Below are 25,785 nucleotides of genomic sequence, written 5' to 3'. Positions count from 1 at the left end.
ATTTCTTCACCCAGAGAGTGGTGAACCTGTGGAATTCTCTACCACTGAAGACAGTTGAGGCCAATTCTTTAAATATATTCAAGAAGGAGTCGGATATATTTCTTAAGGCTAAGGGGATCAAGGGATATGGGGAGAAGGCAGGGCCCGGGTACTGAATTTGGATGATCAGCCATGATCTCATTGAATGGCGGAGCAGGCTCGAGGGGCCGAATGGCCTACTCCTGCTCCTATCTTCTATGTTTCTGTGTTTCTCCGAGAGTGTTTAAATGGGAGATGTGCTGTGCCCAGAAGGACACTCAGAGCTTCCTATTCTGTGCCCACAGGAGTCTGAGAGGCTGGAGCAGATGAACAGTGAGCTGAAAGCACAGATTGAGGAACTGAAACAGGAACGACAGCAGCTCATTCATATGCTGAACAGACATCGGCCCACGTGTATCGTGAGGACAGACAGCGTCAAAACCCCAGAGACAGAGAGCAATCCACTCCTTGATCAGCTGAAGAAGTGAGGGACCCTCCTGCCCTCCAGCAGCTCTGAAATCACATTACAGTACAAAGCTGCTATCTAACACAGACTCTGCCCTTGCATTGGTGCATCGTTCCAGGTGAACACTGGGCAATCGCTCTCAGCCAGGGAACTGCCTGAGGATTCAAAAGCAAAATACTGCGGATGCTGGAAATCTGAAATAAAAACAGAAAATGCTGGAAATACTCAGCAGGTCAGGCAGCGTCTGTGGAGAGAGAAACAGAGTTAACGTTTCAGGTCTGGGACCTTTCGTCAGACAGCCTGAGGATCCAGTTCTGGTCATAATGTTTCTTACAGGACTCTGTCTGGTTTATATTTGGCGTGCAGGAACTTCACTGTTGGAGCGACATGAATTGAGTCTCACTCTGGCCCATGTTTGGCTGGCTGTACAAATACTTTTAAAGTGCCGTGTGCTGGTTCACACGGACCGAATGGTGGCACGTGGCACAATTCTGGGCCATGGGCTGACGTGCACTACACACAGATACCACGGACAAGAGAACCTTTTGGGAGGGAGGGAGAGAATGGAATAGACAGCGTGGGTACAGACCAGGGTTTGGGGCTGGGAGTGAAAGTGTCTCTTTCTTTGATGTTCTTGTGCCTGAGTGACACAGGGAGCTGCTTCGCTTGCTGCCATTGCACGGCTCAGTTCTTCCAATCTGAGATCCGCTGCTTAGAAGTGAATCCAGCAAAACTGTATTGATGAAGGAGGAGGTGGGACAGATTGCTGAAGAGGTCACTGATACTTTGTTCATTTAAAAGAGATTGATACTTGGGAAAGAAGGGATATGGAGAAAGGACAAGGAATAGAGGAAGATGCAAGTAGCTGCTGTGGTGACCAGGAGTAGCCTGGATGGGCTGAGATTCTTCACCCGAGGAAATCCTTTTACAAACTGGTCAAAGTGGAGCGGTGGATGTTTTCTGGAACCTGGAACTGCAGAAATGCCCACTTTGAGGCCCATGAGAATTATAAAGGCTGCAGTGAAGGTTCAGGCTGCAGTGAAGGTTCCCCCCCACAGGAGCATTGATTAGTATTGACCATCGGTGAGCAGCACAGGTGAAATAATAAAAAAATGCCTCTCTGCCTGTGTCTGTCTCTTGAACAGATGCAAGGAGCTGATGTGCTTGAAAGGCAGGAGTCCCTCACACTGCCATGTGCTGTACACAGTTAGCACCGAGATCCTTATTTCGGGCGTCCTTTCAAGGTCCTGCTCCTCAATGTTTCCATGTCCAACAGCAGGCTCGAGGGCTCAGTAGAGAGCATCTTGTTTTGGTGATGATACTCAGGGGTTCACTTCCTGGGATAGTGCTCACAAGGTGCCCCTGGCCTGATGGAAGGTGCTATCAGATATAAACCAGCCTGCCCCACATCACCCCCAGCTACTTCTCACTCACGCCACTCCCCAATCTCCCGGGAGAGGCAGGAAACCTCCGGCCAATACAGGAAACAAGATGACTCTGGGAAATTCCTCTTCAAACCCCGAAGGCGATCTGGCAAGGTCCAGGAGACCAAGGTGACTGGGAGACATTCCCCAATACCCACCTACCCTCTGTAGGCAGTGTTGTCACTCACTGCAGGAGCTGACAACTTGTTCCAGGGGTCAACAGCTCTCTGTGAAAAGAAAACCCCCTGACATTTAACCTGCTTCTGTGCTCTCATGGCTGTTGCTCCTGATCTCACTAACCAAATATCTCTTCCACCTGGACCCAGTCTAATAATGTGGGTGTGTGTTGCCCACTACTCTCCATGCCAGTGGAGTAACCAAAGCCAACATGTTGTCAATGAGCAACACGGTGGGTCAGGAGCAGGAAGTGGAAAGGTGAAGGAGTCCAGCAAGCTCTGGAGCAATCAGGTGCGCGTGGCGGGCTGGCATTTCTGCCCTGCAGTGGATGATTGCTGCCTGGTTACTGATCGGAGACCAGGGTCGGTCTCTCCCCAGGAGTTGGTGGCCAATGACAATTGCAGCTCGTTGAATCGTGTGCAGGAGAACTGACACTGAGCAACATACATTTTCTGTTACTTAACCCCGTGGTTTGTGACGCAGGCGTCCAAATGGTGCAGCGTGTTTACAGCCGAGCAACAGGCCGGGAACGTTCCCGGTTCCACTGCCGCCATCTGTGTCTTTCCGTGTTTTTATAGCTCTGTGCGCGATTGTCGCCCGACACTCTCTGTGTTCTAGCTCGGTGCTGGCGGCAGCAGCAACGCTTTCGTTTTTTTTTACTTTGTAATAGAGTTTTGTTTGACAGATCTGATTTTTATTCTGTTTAACAATCAGTAAACATTCATTGTCATATATTTGTGCTGTGGTAGCCTCCATTTAAAAATAAAGCTGCTGTATAAAAGGTGAGTATTTCTGCAGCAGGTGAGTGCTGGATCGAAAAAGTGTCGTCTCCCCGGCCCGTCCCCGTCATCCCGGCCCATTCCCGTCTCCGTCTCCCCGGCCCGTCTCCGTCTCCCCGGCCCGTCTCCGTCTCCCCGGCCCGTCCCCGTCATCCCGGCCCATTCCCGTCTCCGTCTCCCCGGCCCGTCTCCGTCTCCCCGGCCCGTCTCCGTCTCCCCGACCCGTCCCCGTCTCCCCGGCCCGTCTCCGTCTCCATCTCCCCGGCCCGTCTCCGTCATCCTGGCCCGTCTCCGTCCCCGTCTCCCCGACCCGTCTCCGTCTCCCCGGCCCGTCTCTGTCTCCCCGGCCCGTTCCCGTCTCCCCGGCCCGTTCCCGTCTCTGTCTCCCCGACCCGTCCCCGTCTCCCCAGCCCGTCTCCGTCTCCCCGACCCGTCTCCGTCTCCCCGGCCCGTCTCCGTCTCCCCGGCCCGTCTCCGTCTCCCCGACCCGTCCCCGTCTCCCCGGCCCGTCTCCATCACCCCGTCTCCGTCTCCGTCTCCCCGGCCCGTCTCCGTCTCCCCGGCCCGTTCCCGTCTCCATCTCCCCGGCTCGTTCCCGTCTCCCCGGCCCGTCTCCGTCTCCCCGGCCCGTCTCCGTCTCCCCGGCCCGTTCCCGTCTCCGTCTCCCCGGCCCGTCTCCGTCTCCCCGACCCGTCCCCGTCTCCCCGGCCCGTCTCCGTCCCCCCGGCCCGTTCCCGTCTCCCTCTCCCCGGCTCGTTCCCGTCTCCCCGGCCCGTCTCCGTCTCCCCGGCCCGTCTCCGTCTCCCCGGCCCGTTCCCGTCTCCGTCTCCCCGGCCCGTCTCCGTCTCCCCGACCCGTCCCCGTCTCCCCGGCCCGTCTCTGTCTCCCCGGCCCGTTCCCGTCTCCCCGGCCCGTTCCCGTCTCTGTCTCCCCGACCCGTCCCCGTCTCCCCAGCCCGTCTCCGTCTCCCCGACCCGTCTCCGTCTCCCCGGCCCGTCTCCGTCTCCCCGGCCCGTCTCCGTCTCCCCGACCCGTCCCCTTCTCCCCGGCCCGTCTCCATCACCCCGTCTCCGTCTCCGTCTCCCCGGCCCGTCTCCGTCTCCCCGGCCCGTTCCCGTCTCCATCTCCCCGGCTCGTTCCCGTCTCCCCGGCCCGTCTCCGTCTCCCCGGCCCGTCTCCGTCTCCCCGGCCCGTTCCCGTCTCCGTCTCCCCGGCCCGTCTCCGTCTCCCCGACCCGTCCCCGTCTCCCCGGCCCGTCTCCGTCCCCCCGACCCGTCCCCGTCTCCCCGGCCCGTCTCCGTCTCCCCGGCCCGTCTCCGTCTCCCCGACCCGTCCCCGTCTCCCCGGCCCGTCTCCGTCTCCCCGGCCCGTCTCCGTCTCCCCGGCCCGTTCCCGTCTCCGTCTCCCCGACCCGTTCCCGTCTCCCCGGCCCGTCTCCGTCTCCCCGGCCCGTCTCCGTCTCCCCGGCCCGTTCCCGTCTCTGTCTCCCCGGCCCGTCTCCGTCCCCCCGGCCCGTCTCCGTCTCCCCGACCCGTCCCCGTCACCCCGACCCGTCTCCGTCTCCCCGACCCGTCCCCGTCTCCCCGGCCCGTCTCCGTCTCCCCGGCCCGTCTCCGTCTCCCCGACCCGTCCCCGTCACCCCGACCCGTCTCCGTCTCCCCGACCCATCCCCGTCTCCCCGGCCCGTCTCCGTCCCCCCGACCCGTCCCCGTCTCCCCGCTCCGTCTCCCCGACCCGTCCCCGTCTCCCCGGCCCGTCTCCGTCCCCCCGACCCGTCCCCGTCTCCCCGGCCCGTCTCCGTCTCCCCGACCCGTCCCCGTCTCCCCGGCCCGTCTCCGTCACCCCGACCCGTCTCCGTCTCCCCGACCCGTCTCCGTCTCCCCGGCCCGTCTCCGTCTCCCCGGCCCGTTCCCGTCTCCATCTCCCCGGCTCGTTCCCGTCTCCGTCTCCCCGACCCGTTCCCGTCTCCGTCTCCCCGACCCGTTCCCGTCTCCCCGGCCCGTCTCCGTCTCCCCGGCCCGTCTCCGTCTCCCCGGCCCGTTCCCGTCTCTGTCTCCCCGACCCGTCTCCGTCTCCCCGGCCCGTTCCCGTCTCTGTCTCCCCGACCCGTTCCCGTCTCTGTCTCCCCGACCCGTTCCCGTCTCCGTCCCCCCGACCCGTCCCTGTCTCCCCGGCCCGTCTCCGTCTCCCCGACCCGTCCCCGTCTCCCCGGCCCGTCTCCGTCCCCCCGACCCGTCTCCGTCACCCCGACCCGTCTCCGTCTCCCCGGCCCGTCTCCGTCTCCCCGGCCCGTTCCCGTCTCCATCTCCCCGGCTCGTTCCCGTCTCCGTCTCCCCGACCCGTTCCCGTCTCCGTCTCCCCGACCCGTTCCCGTCTCCCCGGCCCGTCTCCGTCTCCCCGGCCCGTTCCCGTCTCTGTCTCCCCGACCCGCCTCCGTCTCCCCGGCCCGTTCCCATCTCTGTCTCCCCGACCCGTTCCCGTCTCTGTCTCCCCGACCCGTTCCCGTCTCCGTCTCCCCGACCCGTCCCCGTCTCCCCGGCCCGTCTCCGTCTCCCCGGCCCGTCTCCGTCACCCCGACCCGTCTCCGTCTCCCCGACCCGTCCCCGTCTCCCCGGCCCGTCTCCGTCCCCCCGACCCGTCCCCGTCTCCCCGGCCCGTCTCCGTCTCCCCGGCCCGTCTCCGTCACCCCGACCCGTCCCCGTCTCCGTCTCCCCGGCCCGTTCCCGTCTCTGTCTCCGTCTCCCCGGCCCGTTCCCGTCTCTGTCTCCCCGGCCCGTCTCCGTCTCCCCGGCCCGTCTCCGTCACCCCGACCCGTCCCCGTCTCCGTCTCCCCGGCCCGTTCCCGTCTCTGTCTCCGTCTCCCCGGCCCGTTCCCGTCTCTGTCTCCCCGGCCCGTTCCCGTCTCCCCGGCCCGTCTCCGTCACCCCGACCCGTCTCCGTCACCCCGACCCGTCCCCGTCTCCGTCTCCGTCTCCCCGGCCCGTTCCCGTCTCTGTCTCCGTCTCCCCGGCCCGTTCCCGTCTCTGTCTCCCCGGCCCGTTCCCGTCTCCCCGGCCCGTCTCCGTCACCCTGACCCGTCCCCGTCCCTGTCTCCGTCTCCCCGGCCCGTCCCCGTCTCCCCGGCCCGTTCCCGTCCCCGCCTCTGTCTCCCCGGCCTGTTCCCATCTCCGTCTCCCCGGCCCGTCCCCATCTCCCCGGCCCATTCCCGTCTCCGTCTCTGTCTCCCCGGCCCGTTCCTATTCCCATCTCCGTCTCCCAGTCCCGTCTCTGTCTCTATCTCCCCGTTCCGCCAGTTTTGTATCCATGCAGCCACTGCTCCTTTAAATCCATGGGCTTTAATTTTACTAACAAGTCTATTATGTGGTACTTTGTCAAACGCCTTTTGAAAGTCCATATACACAACATCAACCGCACTACCCTCATCAACCCTCTCCATTACTTCATCAAAGAACTCAATTAAGTTGGTCAAACAGGATTTGCCTTTAACAAATCCGTGCTGACTTTCATTTATTAGTCCATACTTTTCCAAATGCCAATTAATTTTGTCCCAGATCATTCTCTAAAAGTTTCCCCACCACTGACGTTAGGCTGACTGGCCTGTAATTGCTGAGATTATATCCCTTTGCCCTCTTTTTGAACAGGGCTGTAACATTTCCAATCCTCCAGTCATCTGGCACCACTCCCATATCTAAGGAGGATTGGAAGATTGTGGTCAGAGCCTCCACAATTCCCCACCCTTCCATCAGGAACCTAGGATGCATCCCGTCTGATCTGGGTGGTTTCTCTACTACTTCACTGTGACATTGGTAGCATCCTCTTTAATGAAGACAGATGCAAAGATCTCATTCCATACCTCAGCTCTGCCCTCGGCTTCCTTAAGAAGCTTTTTTTGGTCCCTAATCAGCCCCACCCTTCCTTTGTTGACCCTTTTACTATTTATGTTTATAAAAGACTTTTGGGTTCCCTTTTAGATTAGCTGCTAATCTATTCTCTCACTCTCTTTTTGCCCCTCTAAAGTTATTTTTTTCATTCTCCTCTGATCTTTCTATATTCAACTTGGTTCTCCATTGTATCAGGAACCTGACCTTTATCATAAGCCCAGAAAATGCTGCAAATGCTCAGCAGGTCAGGCAGCATCTGTGGAGAGAGAAACAGAGTCAATGTTTCGGGTCAATGACCTTTCGTCAGGACTGCAAGATGTTCGAGATGTAACAGGTTTTACATAACATAAGAAATTGGAGCAGGAGTCGGCCATTTGGCCCCTCGGGCCTGCTCCGCCATTCAATAAGATCATGGCTGACCTTCTACCTCATCTCCACTTTCCCGCACTATCCCCATATCCCTTGATTCCCTTAATATCCAAAAATTTATCGATCTCTGTCTTGAATATACTCAACGACTGAGCCTCCACAGCCCTCTGGGGGAGAGAATTCCAAAGATTCACCACCCTCTGAGTGAAGAGATTTCTCCTCATCTCAGTCCTAAATGGCCGACCCCTTATTCTGAGACTGTGACCCCTGGTTCTAGATTCCCCAGCCAGGGGAAACATCCTCCCTGCATCTACCCTGTCAAGCCCTGTAAGAATTTTGTATGTTTCAATGAGACCACCTCTCATTCTTCTAAACTCGAGAGAATATAGGCCTAGTCTACTCAATCTCTCCTCATAGGACAATCCCCCCATCCCAGGAATCAGTCTGGTGAACCTTCGTTGCACTCCCTCTATGGTAAGTATATCCTTCCTTAGGTAAGTTTTGATCTCTGTAATTGCAGTAAGACGTCTTTACTCTTGTAATAAAGGCTTGAGCAAGTTATAAAGCGGGTGCAGAGTTGGGAAAAGGGGGAGGGGAGGAAAGAACAAAAGGGGAAAGTCTGTGATAGGGTGGAAGGTAGGAGAGATTAAATGACAGCCCTCCATCATGTCCGTTCCATTTCCCGAACTTCTGCTCTCACTCCTTCCCCTCCCTCCCAAAACCACGATAGGGTCCCCTTGTCCGCACCTTCCACCCCACCAGCCTCCACATTTAACAGATCATTTTCCACCACCTCCAGCGTGATGCCACCGTCCAAACACACCTTCCCCTCCTCTCCACTTTCAGCATTCCGGGGGGACCATTTCCTCCGCGACACCCTGGTCCACTCTTCAATCACCCCCAACACCCGCCCCCCTTCCCACGGCACCTTCCTGTGCAAGCACAGGAGATACGAACATAAACATACGAACAATGACAGACAGGTAAAGACCCTCTGGTCCATCCAGCCTGTCCCATACAATGGCGATACCTTGTGTATCAGAATATATACACTCCAGCCCACCCCAAACCATGTGATCTGGAAGGGGCGAAAAAACAGATAAACACTCGGGCCAATTTGAGGAAAGAAATCCGGGAAATTCCTCTCCGGCCCATCTAGGCGATCAAACCTAGTCCAGGAGATCACTCTGGCCCTGAATTCGCTGCATGCCTCCTGTCTGTAAGAGGTGATCTCCGCCCCAGCCAGAAACAGGTCCAGCTCTCGCTTGAAGGAATTCAGTGATTCGGCATCCACCGCACAAGATGGCAGTCTGTTCCAGAGGCCCACTATTCTCTGGGAAAAGAACCACCTCCTGACACCTAACCTCGATCTCACCTTGTACAACTTAATTTGTGACCCCATGTCCTGTCTAACCTGTTTAATTGAAATAAACTGTCAGCTGGAACATAATTGATTCCCTTCATTATCTTAGAAACCTCAATCAGTTCACCTGTACATCTACGCTTTTCTAAAGTCCCAACTCTTTTAGCCTATCCTGATAACTAAGATGCTTTAAATGGGGAATTGCTCTAGTGGCCCTCCTCTGCACTCTTTCCAAAGCCTCAATATCACCCACCATGTGAGGAGACCAAAACTGGACACCATATTGCAAATGTGGCCTGACTAAGGTCTTGTGCATGGACAAAACTGTCTGCCTCGTCTTGCACTCAATTGTCCTATGGCTACACGGCATAGCTCATGTACCTTTAAGGATGTATGCACTAGAATGTCCAAATCTCTATCTCTACCGTCTTTGATGCCTTTCCCTGAAGGGTCAATGAACGTTGAGCATTTGTCCTGCCCACCTGCATAAAACTACACTTATCTAAGTTATACATCATTTTCCAGTCATGAGCCCAAACTCCCAACATATTAGGATCTGCCTGAAGCAGACGAGCACGATCTAAACTCGCACAAAATCTTGGTATCATCTGCAGATTTGCAGATCGTGCCCCCAACACCTGCCCTTTCACCTCCTCTCTTCCCACTGTCCAGGGCCCCAAACACCACTTCCAGGTGAAACAGCGATTTACTTGTACTTCTTGCAATTTAGTATACTGTATTCGCTGCTCACGATGCGGTCTCTGCTACATTGGGGAGACCAAACGCAGATTGGGCGACCGCTTTGCGGAACATCGCCGTTCAGTCCGTAAGGGTGACCCTGAGCTTCCGGTCGCCTGTCATTTTAATTCTCCACTTCACTCTGACCTCTCTGTCCTCGGCCTCTTACACTGTTCCAATGAAGCTCAACATAAGCTCGAGGAACAGCACCTCATCATTCGATTAGGCACTTTTTAGCCTTCTGGACTCAACATCGAGTTGAACAATTTCAAGTAATAACTACTGCCCCTCCTTTTTCCTTTCTTTCCCTCTCATGGCAGCTATTGATGATTCTGCCATCGCCATTTACACCTCATCTAGAGCCATCTTTTGTTTTTTAACTTGTTCCATTACCATCTCCTTCTGCCTTGCACCATCATTCCTTTTGTCTTTTAATCTCCCCTGCCTTCCAGCCTATCACAGACCTTCCCTTTAGTTCTTTCCTCCCCTCCTCGCTTTCCCTGCCTCTATAGAATCACAGAAAGTTACAGCACGGAAGGAGGCCATTTCAGCCCATCGTGTCTGCGCCGGCCAACAACGAGCTATCCAACCTAATCCCACTTCCCAGCTCTTGGTCCGTAGCCCTGCAGGTTAGAGCATCCCAAGTGCACATCCAAGTACTTTTTAAATGTGGTTAGGGTTCCTGCCTCTACCACCCTTTCAGGTAGTGAGTTCCAGACCCCCACAACCCACTGGGTGAAGACATTTCCCCTCAAATCCCCTCTAAACCTTTCCCCAATTACTTTAAATCTGTGCCCCCTGGTTTTTGACCCCTCTCCAAAGGGAAATAGGTCCTTTCTATCCACTTTATCTAGGCCCCTCATAATTCTATACACCTCAATAAGGTCTCCCCTCAGCCTCCTCTGTTCCAAGGAAAACAGACCCAGCCTATCCAGTCTTTCCTCATAGCGAAGATTCTCTGCTCCCAGCAACATCCTTGTAAATCTCCTCTGTACCCTCTCTAGTGCAATCACATCTTTCCTGTAATGTGATGACCAGAACTGCACGCAGTACTCTAGCTGAGGCCTAACTAGTGTTTTATACAGTTGAAGCATAACCCCCCTGCTCTTGTATTCTATGCCACGGCTAATAAAGGCAAGCATTCCGTATGCCTTCTTAACCACCTTATCTACCTGGCCTGCTACCTTCAGGGATCTGTGGACATGCACTCCAAGGTCCCTTTGTTCCTCTACACTACTCAGTGTCCGACCATTTAATGTGTATTCCCTTTCCTTGTTAGCCCTCCCCAAATGCATTACCTCAGACTTCTCCGGATTGAATTCCATTTGCCACTGTTCTGCCCACCTGACCAATTTATTGATATCTTCCTGCAGTCTACAGCTTCCTTCTTCAGTATCAACCACACAGCCGATTGTAGTATCATCTGCAAACTTCTTAATCATACTCCCTATATTCAAGTCTAGATCATTGATACCACAAAAAGCAAGGGACCCAGTACTGAGCCCTGCGGAACCCCACTGGAAACAGCCTTCCAGTCACAAAAACACCCATCAACCATTACCCTCTGCTTCCTGTCTCCGAGCCAGTTTTGAATCCAACTTGACACTTTACCCTGGATCCCATGGGCTTTTAACTTCATGACCAATCTGCCATGTGGAACCTTTCTTAAAAATCTGTTCCATCTCTAGCTTTTTCCAGGTCTGACGAAGGGTCATTGAACTGAAACGCTAACTCTGTTTCTCTCTCCACAGATGCTGGCTGACCTGCTGAGTGTTTCCAGCATTTTCTGTTTTTATCTCGGATTTCCAGCATCGGCAGTATTTTACTTTTGCATTGAAAAAGCTGGTCCCGGGCTGCATGGGACCAGCAGAGAGCTGCGTGGCCGCGCAGCTTAGAGGGAACGTTGCCGTGTTCCCTCTGAACACCAACAGTTCCCAGTCTCTCACTATTTAAAAAATATTCTGTTTTTCTATTTTTCCTACCAAAATGGATAACTTCACATTTCTCCACATTATATTCATAGAAACATAGAAGATAGGAGCAGGAGTAGGCTATTCGTCCCCTCGAGCCTGCTCCGCCATTCAATGCGATCATGGCTGATCATCCAAATTCAGTACCCTGTCCCTGCTTTCTCCCCATATCCCGTGATCCCTTTAGCCTTAAGAAATATATCCAACTCCTTCTTGAATATATTTAATGAATTGGCCTCTACTGCCTTCTGTGGTAGAGAATTCCACAGGTTCACCACTCTCTGGTTGAACAAATGCCTCCTCATTTCTGCCCTAAATGGCCTACCCTTTATCCTTAGACTGTGACCCCTGGTTCTGGACTCCCCGACCATCGGGAACATCCTGCATCTAGTCTGTCCAGACCTGACAGAATTTTATAAGTTTCAATGCGATCCCCTCATTCTTCTAAACTCCAGCGAGTATAAGCCTAATCAATCCAATCTCTCCTCATACGTCATTCCTGCCATCCCAGGTATCAGCCTGGTGAATCTTCGCCGAACTCCTTCCATGGCAAGAACATCCTCAGATAAGGCGACCAAAACTGCACACAATACTCAAGGTGTGGTCTCACCAAGGCCCTGTACAACTGCAGCAAGACATCCTTGTTCCTGTACTCGAACCCTCTCGCTACGAAGGCCAACATACCATTTGCCTTCTTAACCGCCTGCTGCACCTGCATGATTACCTTCAGCGACTGGTGCACAAGGACACCCAGGTCTTGTTGCATTTCCCCTTCTCCCAATCTATTGCCATTCAGATAATAATCTGCCTTCCTGTTTTTGCCACCAAAGTGGATAACCTCGCATTTATCTACATTATATTGCATCGGCCATGTTCTTGCCCACTCACTTAGCCTATCCCCTTGCAGCTCCTTGCATCCTCCTCACAACTTACTTACCCACCCAGCTTTGTATCATCAGCAAATTTCGATACATTACACTTGGTCCCCTCATCTAAGTCATTAATATAGATTGTGAATAGCTGAGGCCCAAGCCCTGATCCTTGTGGTACCCCACTAATTACAACCAGCCAACCCAAAAATGACCTGTTTATTCCTACTCTCTCTTCTGTCCGTTAACCAATCCTCAATCCACGCTAGTATATTACCCCCAATCCCATGAGCCCTAATCTTGGGTAATAACCTCTTGTGTGGCACCTTATCGAATGCTTTCTGAAAATCTAAATACACCACATCCACTGGTTCCCCCTTATCTATTCTGCTAGTTACAACCTCAAAAAACTCCATTAGATTTGTCAAACACGATTCCCCTTCCATAAATCCATGCTGACTCTGCCCAATCCTATTATTATTTTCTAAGTGCCCTGTTACCATGTCCCTAATAATAGATTCCAGCATTTTCCCGACTACTGTTGTCGGGCCAACTGGCCGATAGTTCCCTGTTTTCTCTCCTCTTCTTGAATAGGGAGGTTACATTTGCTACTTTCCTATCTGCAAGGACCATTCTAGAATCTAGGAATTTGTGGAAGATCAACACCATTACATCTACTATCTCTATAGTCACCTCTTTTAAAAACCCTAGGATGTAGGCCATCCGGTCCAAGGGATTCGATGGCTTTTAATCCCATTAATTTCTACAGTACTATTGCCTTAATATTAGTTTCTTTAAGTTCCTTATTCCCACTAGATCCTTGATTCTCCACTATTTGCAGGAAGTTTTTTGCGTCTTCTTCCATGATGACAGTTACAAAGTATTTGTTTAATGCCTCTGCCATTTCCTTATTCCATATTATAATTTCTCCTGTCTCTGCCTGTAAGGTACATACGTTTACTTTCGCTAATATTTTCCTTTTTACATACCTACAGAAGCATTTACAACCTGTTTTTATGTCTCTCGCTAGTTTACTCTCACATTCTATTTTTTCTCTTTCCTTATCAATTTCTTGGTCCTCCTTTGCTGAATTCTAAAATCCTCCCAATCCTCAGGATTCTTCTTGGGCAGTCTCCAGGATTACTACTCTTTTTGGCCACATTATAAGTCTCTTCCTTTAATGTAATACGATCTCACATTCTTTTGTTAGCAAACGTTAACTCTGTTTCTCTCTCCACAGATGCTGCCTGACTTGCTGAGTATTTCCAGCATTTTCTGCTTTTATTTCAGATTTCCAGTATCCACAGTATTTTGCTTTATCATAAGTATCCTTTTTCTGTTCAGTTTTAATCTCTATACCTTTAGTCAGCCAGGGAGCTCTAACTTTGGATGCCCTTTCCCCTTCGTGGGAATGTGTCTACTCTGTACCCGAACCATCTCCACTTTTGAAGGTTTCCCACTGTTCATATTCTGTTTTACCTAACAATCTATCATTCCAATCCACCCTGGGCCAGATCCCTTTTCAGCTCACTGAAATTAGCCCTCCTGCACTTGAGTATTTTCACATTTGATTGTTCCTTGTCCTTTTTCATAACCCTGTAAACCTGATGATGTTATGATCACTGTTCCCGAAATACTCCCCCACTGAAACATGCTCCACTTACCCAACTTCATTCCCCAGAACTAGAACCAGCATTGCTTCCTTCCTCGTCAGGCTGGAAACACACTGATCAAAAAAGTTCTGTTGTACACATTTCAGGAATTCCTCCCCGTCTTTGCCCTTCACACTGTTACTATCCCAGTCCATATTAGGATAATTGAAGTCCCCCCATTATCACTACTCTGTAGTTCTTGCATCTTTCTGCAATTTGCTCCTCTATCTCCTTCCCACTATTTGGTGGCCTATAGTATATACGCCATAGCATAATAGCTCCTCTATTGTTCCTTAATTCTAACCAAATAGACTCTGTCTTTCACCCTCAACTACATCAACCCTCTCCAGTGCTATAAGTTTCTTTGATCAATATTGCAATTGCCCCCCTCCTTTATTTCCTTCTCTATCTTTCCTGAATACCTTGTAGCGAGGGATATGAAGTTCCCAATACTCCCCTTTGTTGAGGCAGGTCTCTGTTATTGCCAGTGTATCATAATCCCATGTGGCGACTTGTGCCTGAAGCTCATTGACCTTATTAACCACACTGCGGGCATTTAGGGCACATGCACCATTGGGACAGGTAGTGGCAATGCCCTGGAGGAAGAGGGAGCGATTGACCCTATCAAGAGAAGGAGGGGCAATGCCCTGGCTCAGTTTAGCCAGGGGGAGCTCCGTGCTGTCGGTGGGACAGAAAAGTTTTGAACAAAGAGTGAGGAGAGCTGGAGATTGGGTACAGGATTGGACGTATTCCTGGAAGTTTGAACACTGGACCTCCTGCCTTGTCCAGTCAAACAGCCAATTCCCCCGAGCTCCAATACTGTAATAACAAATACACCAAAGTGTGAGAAACACCCACGATGTTTAGTAAGGCCCCGATGAGCTTTCTCCAGTTTTGCTCACGGCAGTGTCTGGAGATTAATCTTTCAATACTGCAGACTCCAGCACAGTCCGTGAGGGGCAGTGACCCGACTTGGGAAGCAGGTTGTGTGGACAGCAGTGGGAGAGGACTGGGTAAAGGGGCTTCTTTAGGAGCATTGGGCCTCTGGTGGGATTTAGCAGCTGGTTACTGAGGAGCCGAGACTGCTCATTGTTTTCGATGGCATTGCTTTAAACATCCAATCAAACACTCGGAACCCAACATCCCACAGCCTGATTGGCTCAGGATCTCTTCACAGCAGCGGTTCCAATGCTGGTCCCGGAGCGCCATCCAGTGGACACAGAGCAGCACAACACCCGCACTCACCGACACACACCCGCACTCACTGACACACCGCACTCAGCGACACACACCGCACTCACTGACACACCGCACTCACCGACACACACCGCACTCACCGACACACACCCGCACTCACTGACACACCGCACTCAGCGACACACACCCGCACTCACTGACACACCGCACTCACCGACACACACCGCACTCACCGACACACACCCGCACTCACTGACACACCGCACTCACCGACACACACCCGCACTCACCGACACACACCCGCACTCACCGACACACACACCGCACTCAGCGACACACACCCGAACTCACCGACACACACCGCACTCAGCGACACACACCCGCACTCACTGACACACACCCGCACTCACCGACACACACCGCACTCACCGACACACACCCGCACTCACTGACACACCGCACTCACCGACACACACCCGCACTCACCGACACACACCCGCACTCACCGACACACACACCGCACTCAGCGACACACACACCGCACTCACCGACACACACCCGCACTCAGCGACACACACCCGCACTCACTGACACACACCCGCACTCACTGACACACACCCGCACTCACTGACACACACCCGCACTCAGCGACACACACCCGCACTCACCGACACACACACCACTCAGCGACACACACCGCACTCACTGACACACCGCACTCAGCGACACACACCGCACTCAGCGACACACACCCGCACTCAGCGACACACACCGCACTCAGTGACACACACCGCACTCAGCGACACACACCGCACTCACCGACACACACCCGCACTCACTGACACACACACCGCACTCACCGACACACACCCGCACTCAGCGACACACACCCGCACTCAGCGACACACACCCGCACTCACCGACACACACCGCACTCAGCGACACACACCCGCACTCACTGACACACACACCGCACTTACCGACACACACCCGCACTCAGCGACACACACCCGCACTCAGCGACACACCGCACTCAGCGACACACACCGCACTCAGCGACACACACCGCACTCAGCGACACACCGCACTCAGCGACACACACCGCACTCAGCGACACACACCAGCACTCACCGACACACACCCGCACTCACCGACACACACACCGCACTCACCGACACACACACCGCACTCAGCGACACACACCCGCACTCACCGACACACACCCGCACTCAGCGACAGACACCCGCACTCAGCGACACACACACCGCACTCACCGACACACACCCGCACTCAGCGACACACACCCGCACTCACCGACACACACCCGCACTCACCGACACACACCAGCACTCACCGACACATACCCGCACTCAGCGACACACACACCGCACTCACCGACACACACCCGCACTCAGCGACACACACACCGCACTCAGCGACACACACCCGCACTCACCGACACACACCGCACTCAGCGACACACACCCGCACTCACCGACACACACCGCACTCAGTGACACACACCCGCACTCACTGACACACACCCGCACTCAGCGACACACACCGCACTCAGCGACACACACCCGCACTCAGCGACACACACCCGCACTCACCGACACACACCCGCACTCACCGACACACACCCGCACTCACTGACACACACACCGCACTCAGCGACATACACCCGCACTCAGCGACACACCGCACTCACCGACACACACCCGCACTCACCGACACACACACCGCACTCACCGACACACACCCGCACTCACCGACACACACACCGCACTCAGCGACACACACACCGCACTCACCGACACACCGCACTCAGCGACACACACCGCACTCACTGACACACACCCGCACTCACCGACACACACACCGCACTCACCGACACACACCCGCACTCACCGACACACACACCGCACTCAGCGACACACACCCGCACTCAGCGACACACACCGCACTCACTGACACACACACCGCACTCACCGACACACACCCGCACTCAGCGACACACACCCGCACTCACCGACACACACCCGCACTCAGCGACACACACCCGCACTCAGCGACACACCGCACTCAGCGACACACACCCGCACTCACCGACACACACCCGCACTCAGCGACACACCGCACTCAGCGACACACACCCGCACTCACCGACACACACCCGCACTCACCGACACACACACCGCACTCACTGACACACACACCGCACTCACCGACACACACCCGCACTCAGCGGCACACACCCGCACTCACCGACACACACCCGCACTCAGCGACACACACCCGCACTCAGCGACACACACCCGCACTCACCGACACACACCCGCACTCAGCGACACACACCCGCACTCAGCGACACACCGCACTCAGCGACACACACCCGCACTCACCGACACACACCCGCACTCACCGACACACACACCGCACTCAGCGACACACACCCGCACTCAGCAACACACACCCGCACTGAGCGACACACACCCGCACTCAGCGACACACACCCGCACTCAGCGACACACACCCGCACTCAGCGACACACACCCGCACTCAGCGACACACACCCGCACTCAGCGACACACACCCGCACTCACCGACACACACCCGCACTCAGCGACACACGCCCGCACTCACCGACACACGCACCGCACTCACCGACACACATCCGCACTCACCGACACACACCCGCACTCAGCGACACACACCGCACTCACCGACACACACCCGCACTCAGCGACACACACACCGCACTCAGACACACACACCGCACTCACCGACACACACCCGCACTCAGCGACACACACCTGCACTCACCGACACACACACCGCACTCACCGACACACACCCGCACTCACCGACACACACCCGCACTCAGCGACACACACCCGCACTCACCGACACACACCCGCACTCACCGACACACACCCGCACTCAGCGACACACACCGCACTCACCGAAACACACCCGCACTCACCGACACACACACCGCACTCAGCGACACACACCGCACTCAGCGACACACACCCGCACTCACCGACACACACCCGCACTCAGCGACACACACCCGCACTCACCGACACACACCGCACTCACGACACACACCCGCACTCAGCGACACACACCCGCACTCACCGACACACACCGCACTCAGCGACACACCCGCACTCACTGACACACACACCGCACTCACCGACACACACCCGCACTCACCGACACACACACCGCACTCACCGACACACATCCGCACTCACTGACACACACCCGCACTCAGCGACACACACCCGCACTCACCGACACACACCGCACTCAGCGACACACCCGCACTCACCGACACACACACCGCACTCACCGACACACACCCGCACTCACCGACACACACCCGCACTCAGCGACACACACCCGCACTCAGCGACACACACCCGCACTCAGCGACACACACCCGCACTCACCGACACACACACCGCACTCAGCGACACACACCCGCACTCAGCGACACACACCGCACTCACCGACACACACCCGCACTCACCGACACACACCCGCACTCACCGACACACACCGCACTCAGCGACACACACCCGCACTCAGCGACACACACCCGCACTCACCGACACACACACCGCACTCACCGACACACACCTGCACTCACCGACACACACCCGCACTCACCGACACACACCCGCACTCAGCGACACACCGCACTCACTGACACACACCGCACTCACCGACACACACCCGCACTCAGCGACACACACACCGCATTCACCGACACACACCCGCACTCACCGACACACACACCGCACTCACCGACACACACCCGCACTCACCGACACACACCCGCACTCACCGACACACACCCGCACTCACTGACACACACCCGCACTCACCGACACACACCCGCACTCAGTGACACACACCGCACTCAGCGACACACACCCGCACTCAGCGACACACACCGCACTCAGCGACACACACACCGCACTCAGCGACACACACCCGCACTCAGCGACACACACCGCACTCAGCGACACACACCCGCACTCAGCCACACACACCCGCACTCAGCGACACACACCCGCACTCACCGACACACACCCGCACTCACCGACACACACCCGCACTCAGCGACACACACCCGCACTCAGCGACACACACCCGCACTCAGCCACACACACCCGCACTCAGCGACACACACCCGCACTCAGCGACACACACCCGCACTCACTGACACACACCCGCACTCACCGACACACACACCGCACTCACCGACACACACCCGCACTCACCGACACACACACCGCACTCAGCGACACACACCCGCACTCAGCGACACACACCGCACTCACTGACACACACACCGCACTCACCGACACACACCCGCACTCAGCGACACACACCCGCACTCACCGACACACACCCGCACTCAGCGACACACACCCGCACTCAGCGACACACCGCACTCAGCGACACACACCGCACTCACTGACACACACACCGCACTCACCGACACACACCCGCACTCACTGACACACACCCGCACTCACCGACACACACCCGCACTCAGCGACACACACCCGCACTCACCGACACACACCCGCACTCAGCGACACACACCCGCACTCAGCGACACACACCCGCACTCAGCGACACACACCCGCACTCAGCGACACACACCCGCACTCAGCGACACACACCCGCACTCACCGACACACACCCGCACTCAGCGACACACACCCGCACTCAGCGACACACACCCGCACTCAGCGACACACACCCGCACTCAGCGACACACACCCGCACTCAGCGACACACACCCGCACTCAGCGACACACACCCGCACTCACGGACACACACCCGCACTCAGCGACACACACCCGCACTCAGCGACACACACCCGCACTCAGCGACACACACCCGCACTCAGCGACACACACCCGCACTCACCGACACACACCCGCACTCAGCGACACACCGCACTCAGCGACACACACCCGCACTCACCGACACACACCCGCACTCAGCGACACACCGCACTCAGCGACACACACCCGCACTCACCGACACACACCCGCACTCACCGACACACACACCGCACTCACTGACACACACACCGCACTCACCGACACACACCCGCACTCAGCGGCACACACCCGCACTCACCGACACACACCCGCACTCAGCGACACACACCCGCACTCAGCGACACACACCCGCACTCACCGACACACACCCGCACTCAGCGACACACACCCGCACTCAGCGACACACCGCACTCAGCGACACACACCCGCACTCACCGACACACACCCGCACTCACCGACACACACACCGCACTCAGCGACACACACCCGCACTCAGCAACACACACCCGCACTGAGCGACACACACCCGCACTCAGCGACACACACCCGCACTCAGCGACACACACCCGCACTCAGCGACACACACCCGCACTCAGCGACACACACCCGCACTCAGCGACACACACCCGCACTCACCGACACACACCCGCACTCAGCGACACACGCCCGCACTCACCGACACACGCACCGCACTCACCGACACACATCCGCACTCACCGACACACACCCGCACTCAGCGACACACACCGCACTCACCGACACACACCCGCACTCAGCGACACACACACCGCACTCACTGACACACACACCGCACTCACCGACACACACCCGCACTCAGCGACACACACCTGCACTCACCGACACACACACTGCACTCACCGACACACACCCGCACTCACCGACACACACCCGCACTCAGCGACACACACCCGCACTCACCGACACACACCCGCACTCACCGACACACACCCGCACTCAGCGACACACACCGCACTCACCGACACACACCCGCACTCACCGACACACACACCGCACTCAGCGACACACACCGCACTCAGCGACACACACCCGCACTCACCGACACACACCCGCACTCAGCGACACACACCCGCACTCACCGACACACACCGCACTCACGACACACACCCGCACTCAGCGACACACACCCGCACTCACCGACACACACCGCACTCAGCGACACACCCGCACTCACTGACACACACACCGCACTCACCGACACACACCCGCACTCAGCGACACACACCCGCACTCACCGACACACACCCGCACTCACCGACACACACACCGCACTCACCGACACACATCCGCACTCACTGACACACACCCGCACTCAGCGACACACACCCGCACTCACCGACACACACCGCACTCAGCGACACACCCGCACTCACCGACACACACACCGCACTCACCGACACACACCCGCACTCACCGACACACACCCGCACTCAGCGACACACACCCGCACTCAGCGACACACACCCGCACTCAGCGACACACACCCGCACTCACCGACACACACACCGCACTCAGCGACACACACCCGCACTCAGCGACACACACCGCACTCACCGACACACACCCGCACTCACCGACACACACCCGCACTCACCGACACACACCGCACTCAGCGACACACACCCGCACTCAGCGACACACACCCGCACTCACCGACACACACACCGCACTCACCGACACACACCTGCACTCACCGACACACACCCGCACTCACCGACACACACCCGCACTCAGCGACACACCGCACTCACTGACACACACCGCACTCAGCGACACACACCCGCACTCAGCGACACACACACCGCATTCACCGACACACACCCGCACTCACCGACACACACACCGCACTCAGCGACACACACCCGCACTCACCGACACACACCCGCACTCACCGACACACACCCGCACTCACTGACACACACCCGCACTCACCGACACACACCCGCACTCAGTGACACACACCGCACTCAGCGACACACACCCGCACTCAGCGACACACACCGCACTCAGCGACACACACACCGCACTCAGCGACACACACCCGCACTCAGCGACACACACCGCACTCAGCGACACACACCCGCACTCAGCCACACACACCCGCACTCAGCGACACACACCCGCACTCACCGACACACACCCGCACTCACCGACACACACCCGCACTCAGCGACACACACCCGCACTCAGCGACACACACCCGCACTCAGCCACACACACCCGCACTCAGCGACACACACCCGCACTCAGCGACACACACCCGCACTCACTGACACACACCCGCACTCACCGACACACACACCGCACTCACCGACACACACCCGCACTCACCGACACACACACCGCACTCAGCGACACACACCCGCACTCAGCGACACACACCGCACTCACTGACACACACACCGCACTCACCGACACACACCCGCACTCAGCGACACACACCCGCACTCACCGACACACACCCGCACTCAGCGACACACACCCGCACTCAGCGACACACCGCACTCAGCGACACACACCGCACTCACTGACACACACACCGCACTCACCGACACACACCCGCACTCACTGACACACACCCGCACTCACCGACACACACCCGCACTCAGCGACACACACCCGCACTCACCGACACACACCCGCACTCAGCGACACACACCCGCACTCAGCGACACACCGCACTCAGCGACACACACCCGCACTCACCGACACACACCCGCACTCAGCGACACACACCCGCACTCAGCGACACACACCCGCACTCAGCGACACACACCCGCACTCAGCGACACACACCCGCACTCACCGACACACACCCGCACTCAGCGACACACACCCGCACTCACCGACACACGCACCGCACTCACCGACACACATCCGCACTCACCGACACACACCCGCACTCAGCGACACACACCGCACTCACTGACACACACCCGCACTCAGCGACACACACACCGCACTCACTGACACACACACCGCACTCACCGACACACACCCGCACTCAGCGACACACACCTGCACTCACCGACACACACACCGCACTCACCGACACACACCCGCACTCACCGACACACACCCGCACTCAGCGACACACACCCGCACTCACCGACACACACCCGCACTCAGCGACACACACCCGCACTCAGCGACACACACCGCACTCACCGACACACCCCCGCACTCACCGACACACACATCGCACTCAGCGACACACACCGCACTCAGCGACACACACCCGCACTCACCGACACACACCCGCACTCAGCGACACACACCCGCACTCACCGACACACACCGCACTCACGACACACACCCGCACTCAGCGACACACACCCGCACTCACCGACACACACCGCACTCAGCGACACACCCGCACTCACTGACACACACACCGCACTCACCGACACACACCCGCACTCACCGACACACACACGCACTCACCGACACACACCCGCACTCACCGACACACACACCGCACTCACCGACACACATCCGCACTCACTGACACACACCCGCACTCAGCGACACACACCCGCACTCACCGACACACACCGCACTCAGCGACACACCCGCACTCACCGACACACACACCGCACTCACCGACACACACCCGCACTCACCGACACACACCCGCACTCAGCGACACACACCCGCACTCAGCGACACACACCCGCACTCAGCGACACACACCCGCACTCACCGACACACACACCGCACTCAGCGACACACACCCGCACTCAGCGACACACACCGCACTCACCGACACACACCCGCACTCACCGACACACACACCGCACTCACCGACACACACCTGCACTCACCGACACACACCCGCACTCACCGACACACACCCGCACTCAGCGACACACCGCACTCACTGACACACACCGCACTCACCGACACACACCCGCACTCAGCGACACACACACCGCACTCAGCGACACACACCCGCACTCACCGACACACACACCGCACTCAGCGACACACACCCGCACTCACCGACTCACACCCGCACTCACCGACACAAACCCGCACTCACTGACACACACCCGCACTCACCGACACACACCCGCACTCAGTGACACACACCGCACTCAGCGACACACACCCGCACTCAGCGACACACACCGCACTCAGCGACACACACCGCACTCACCGACACACACCCGCACTCAGCGACACACACCCGCACTCACCGACACACACCCGCACTCACCGACACACACCCGCAATCAGCGACACACACCCGCACTCAGCGACACACACCCGCACTCAGCGACACACACCCGCACTCAGCCACACACACCCGCACTCAGCGACACACACCCGCACTCAGCGACACACACCCGCACTCAGCCACACACACCCGCACTCAGCGACACACACCCGCACTCACCGACACACACCCGCACTCACCGACACACACGGCACTCACCGACACACACCGCACTCAGCGACACACACCCGCACTCACTGACACACTCCCGCACTCACCGACAAACACCCGCACTCAGCGACACACACACCGCACTCAGCGACACACACCCGCACTCAGCGACACACACCCGCACTCAGCGACACACACCCGCACTCACTGACACACACACCGCACTCACCGACACACACCCGCACTCAGCGACACACACCCGCACTCAGCGACACACACCCGCACTCACTGACACACACACCGCACTCACCGACACACACCGCACTCACCGACACACACCCGCACTCAGCGACACTCACCGCACTCACTGACACACACCCGCACTCACTGACACACACCCGCACTCAGCGACACACACCCACACTCAGCGACACACACCCGCACTCAGCGACACACACCCGCACTCAGCGACACACACCCGCACTCACTGACACACACCCGCACTCACTGACACACACCCGCACTCACCGACACACAGCGCACTCACTGACACACACCCGCACTCACTGACACACCGCACTCAGCGACACACAACGCACTCAGCGACACACACCCGCACTCAGCGACACACACCGCACTCACTGACACACACCGCACTCACTGACACACACCGCACTCACTGACACACACCGCACTCACCAACACACACCCGCACTCACCAACACACACCCGCACTCACCAACACACACCCGCACTCACTGACACACACCCGCACTCAGCGACACTCACCGCACTCACTGACACACACCGCACTCACTGACACACACCCGCACTCACCGACACACACCCGCACTCACCGACACACACCCGCACTCAGCGACACACACCCGCACTCACCGACACACACCCGCACTCAGCGACACACACACCGCACTCACCAACACAAACCCGCACTCACCGACACACACCCGCACTCAGCGACACTCACCGCACTCAGCGACACACACCGCACTCACCGACACACACCGCACTCAGCGACACACATCCGCACTCACCGACACACACCCGCACTCACTGACACACCGCACTCAGCGACACACACCCGCACTCACCGACACACACCGCACTCACGACACACACCGCACTCACCGACACACACCGCACTCAGCGACACACACCGCATTCAGCAACACACACCCGCACTCACTGACACACCGCACTCACCGACACACATCCGCACTCACCGACACACACCCGCACTCACTGACACACCGCACTCACCGACACACACCGCACTCACCGACACACACCGCACTCACCGACACACACCCGCACTCACCGACACACACCCGCACTCAGCGACACACACCGCACTCAGCGACACACACCGCACTCAGCGACACACCGCACTCACCGACACACACCCGCACTCACCGACACACACCGCACTCAGCGACACACACCGCACTCACCGACACACACCGCACTCAGCGACACACACCCGCACTCACCGACACACACCCGCACTCACCGACACACACCCGCACTCAGCGACACACACCCGCACTCAGCGACACAC

At 57.3% G+C, this 25,785-nt stretch overlaps 1 protein-coding gene across 2 annotated transcripts in view; it reads left to right on the top strand.

The window, feature by feature from the left end:
- Positions 1-2,817, top strand: part of LOC147108984 (jun dimerization protein 2-like) — a 71,543-nt gene extending 68,726 nt beyond the window's left edge. For both annotated transcript variants that reach the window (XM_086002530.1, XM_086002529.1), the window contains one exon: positions 324-2,817. In XM_086002530.1, the coding sequence (XP_085858656.1) occupies positions 324-506 (183 nt within the window). In that variant the 3' untranslated portion in view covers positions 507-2,817. The remainder of the gene's footprint in view (positions 1-323) is intronic.
- Positions 2,818-25,785: the final 22,968 nt, after the last annotated feature.

Source organism: Somniosus microcephalus, chromosome 12, assembly GCF_052327205.1.
Source record: "Somniosus microcephalus isolate GS21.2 chromosome 12, FLI_Smic_1.0, whole genome shotgun sequence".
Classification (NCBI taxonomy): domain Eukaryota; kingdom Metazoa; phylum Chordata; class Chondrichthyes; order Squaliformes; family Somniosidae; genus Somniosus; species Somniosus microcephalus.
The sequence above is the reverse complement of the archived record's forward strand: the minus strand, read 5'-3'. Positions and strand labels throughout refer to the sequence as shown.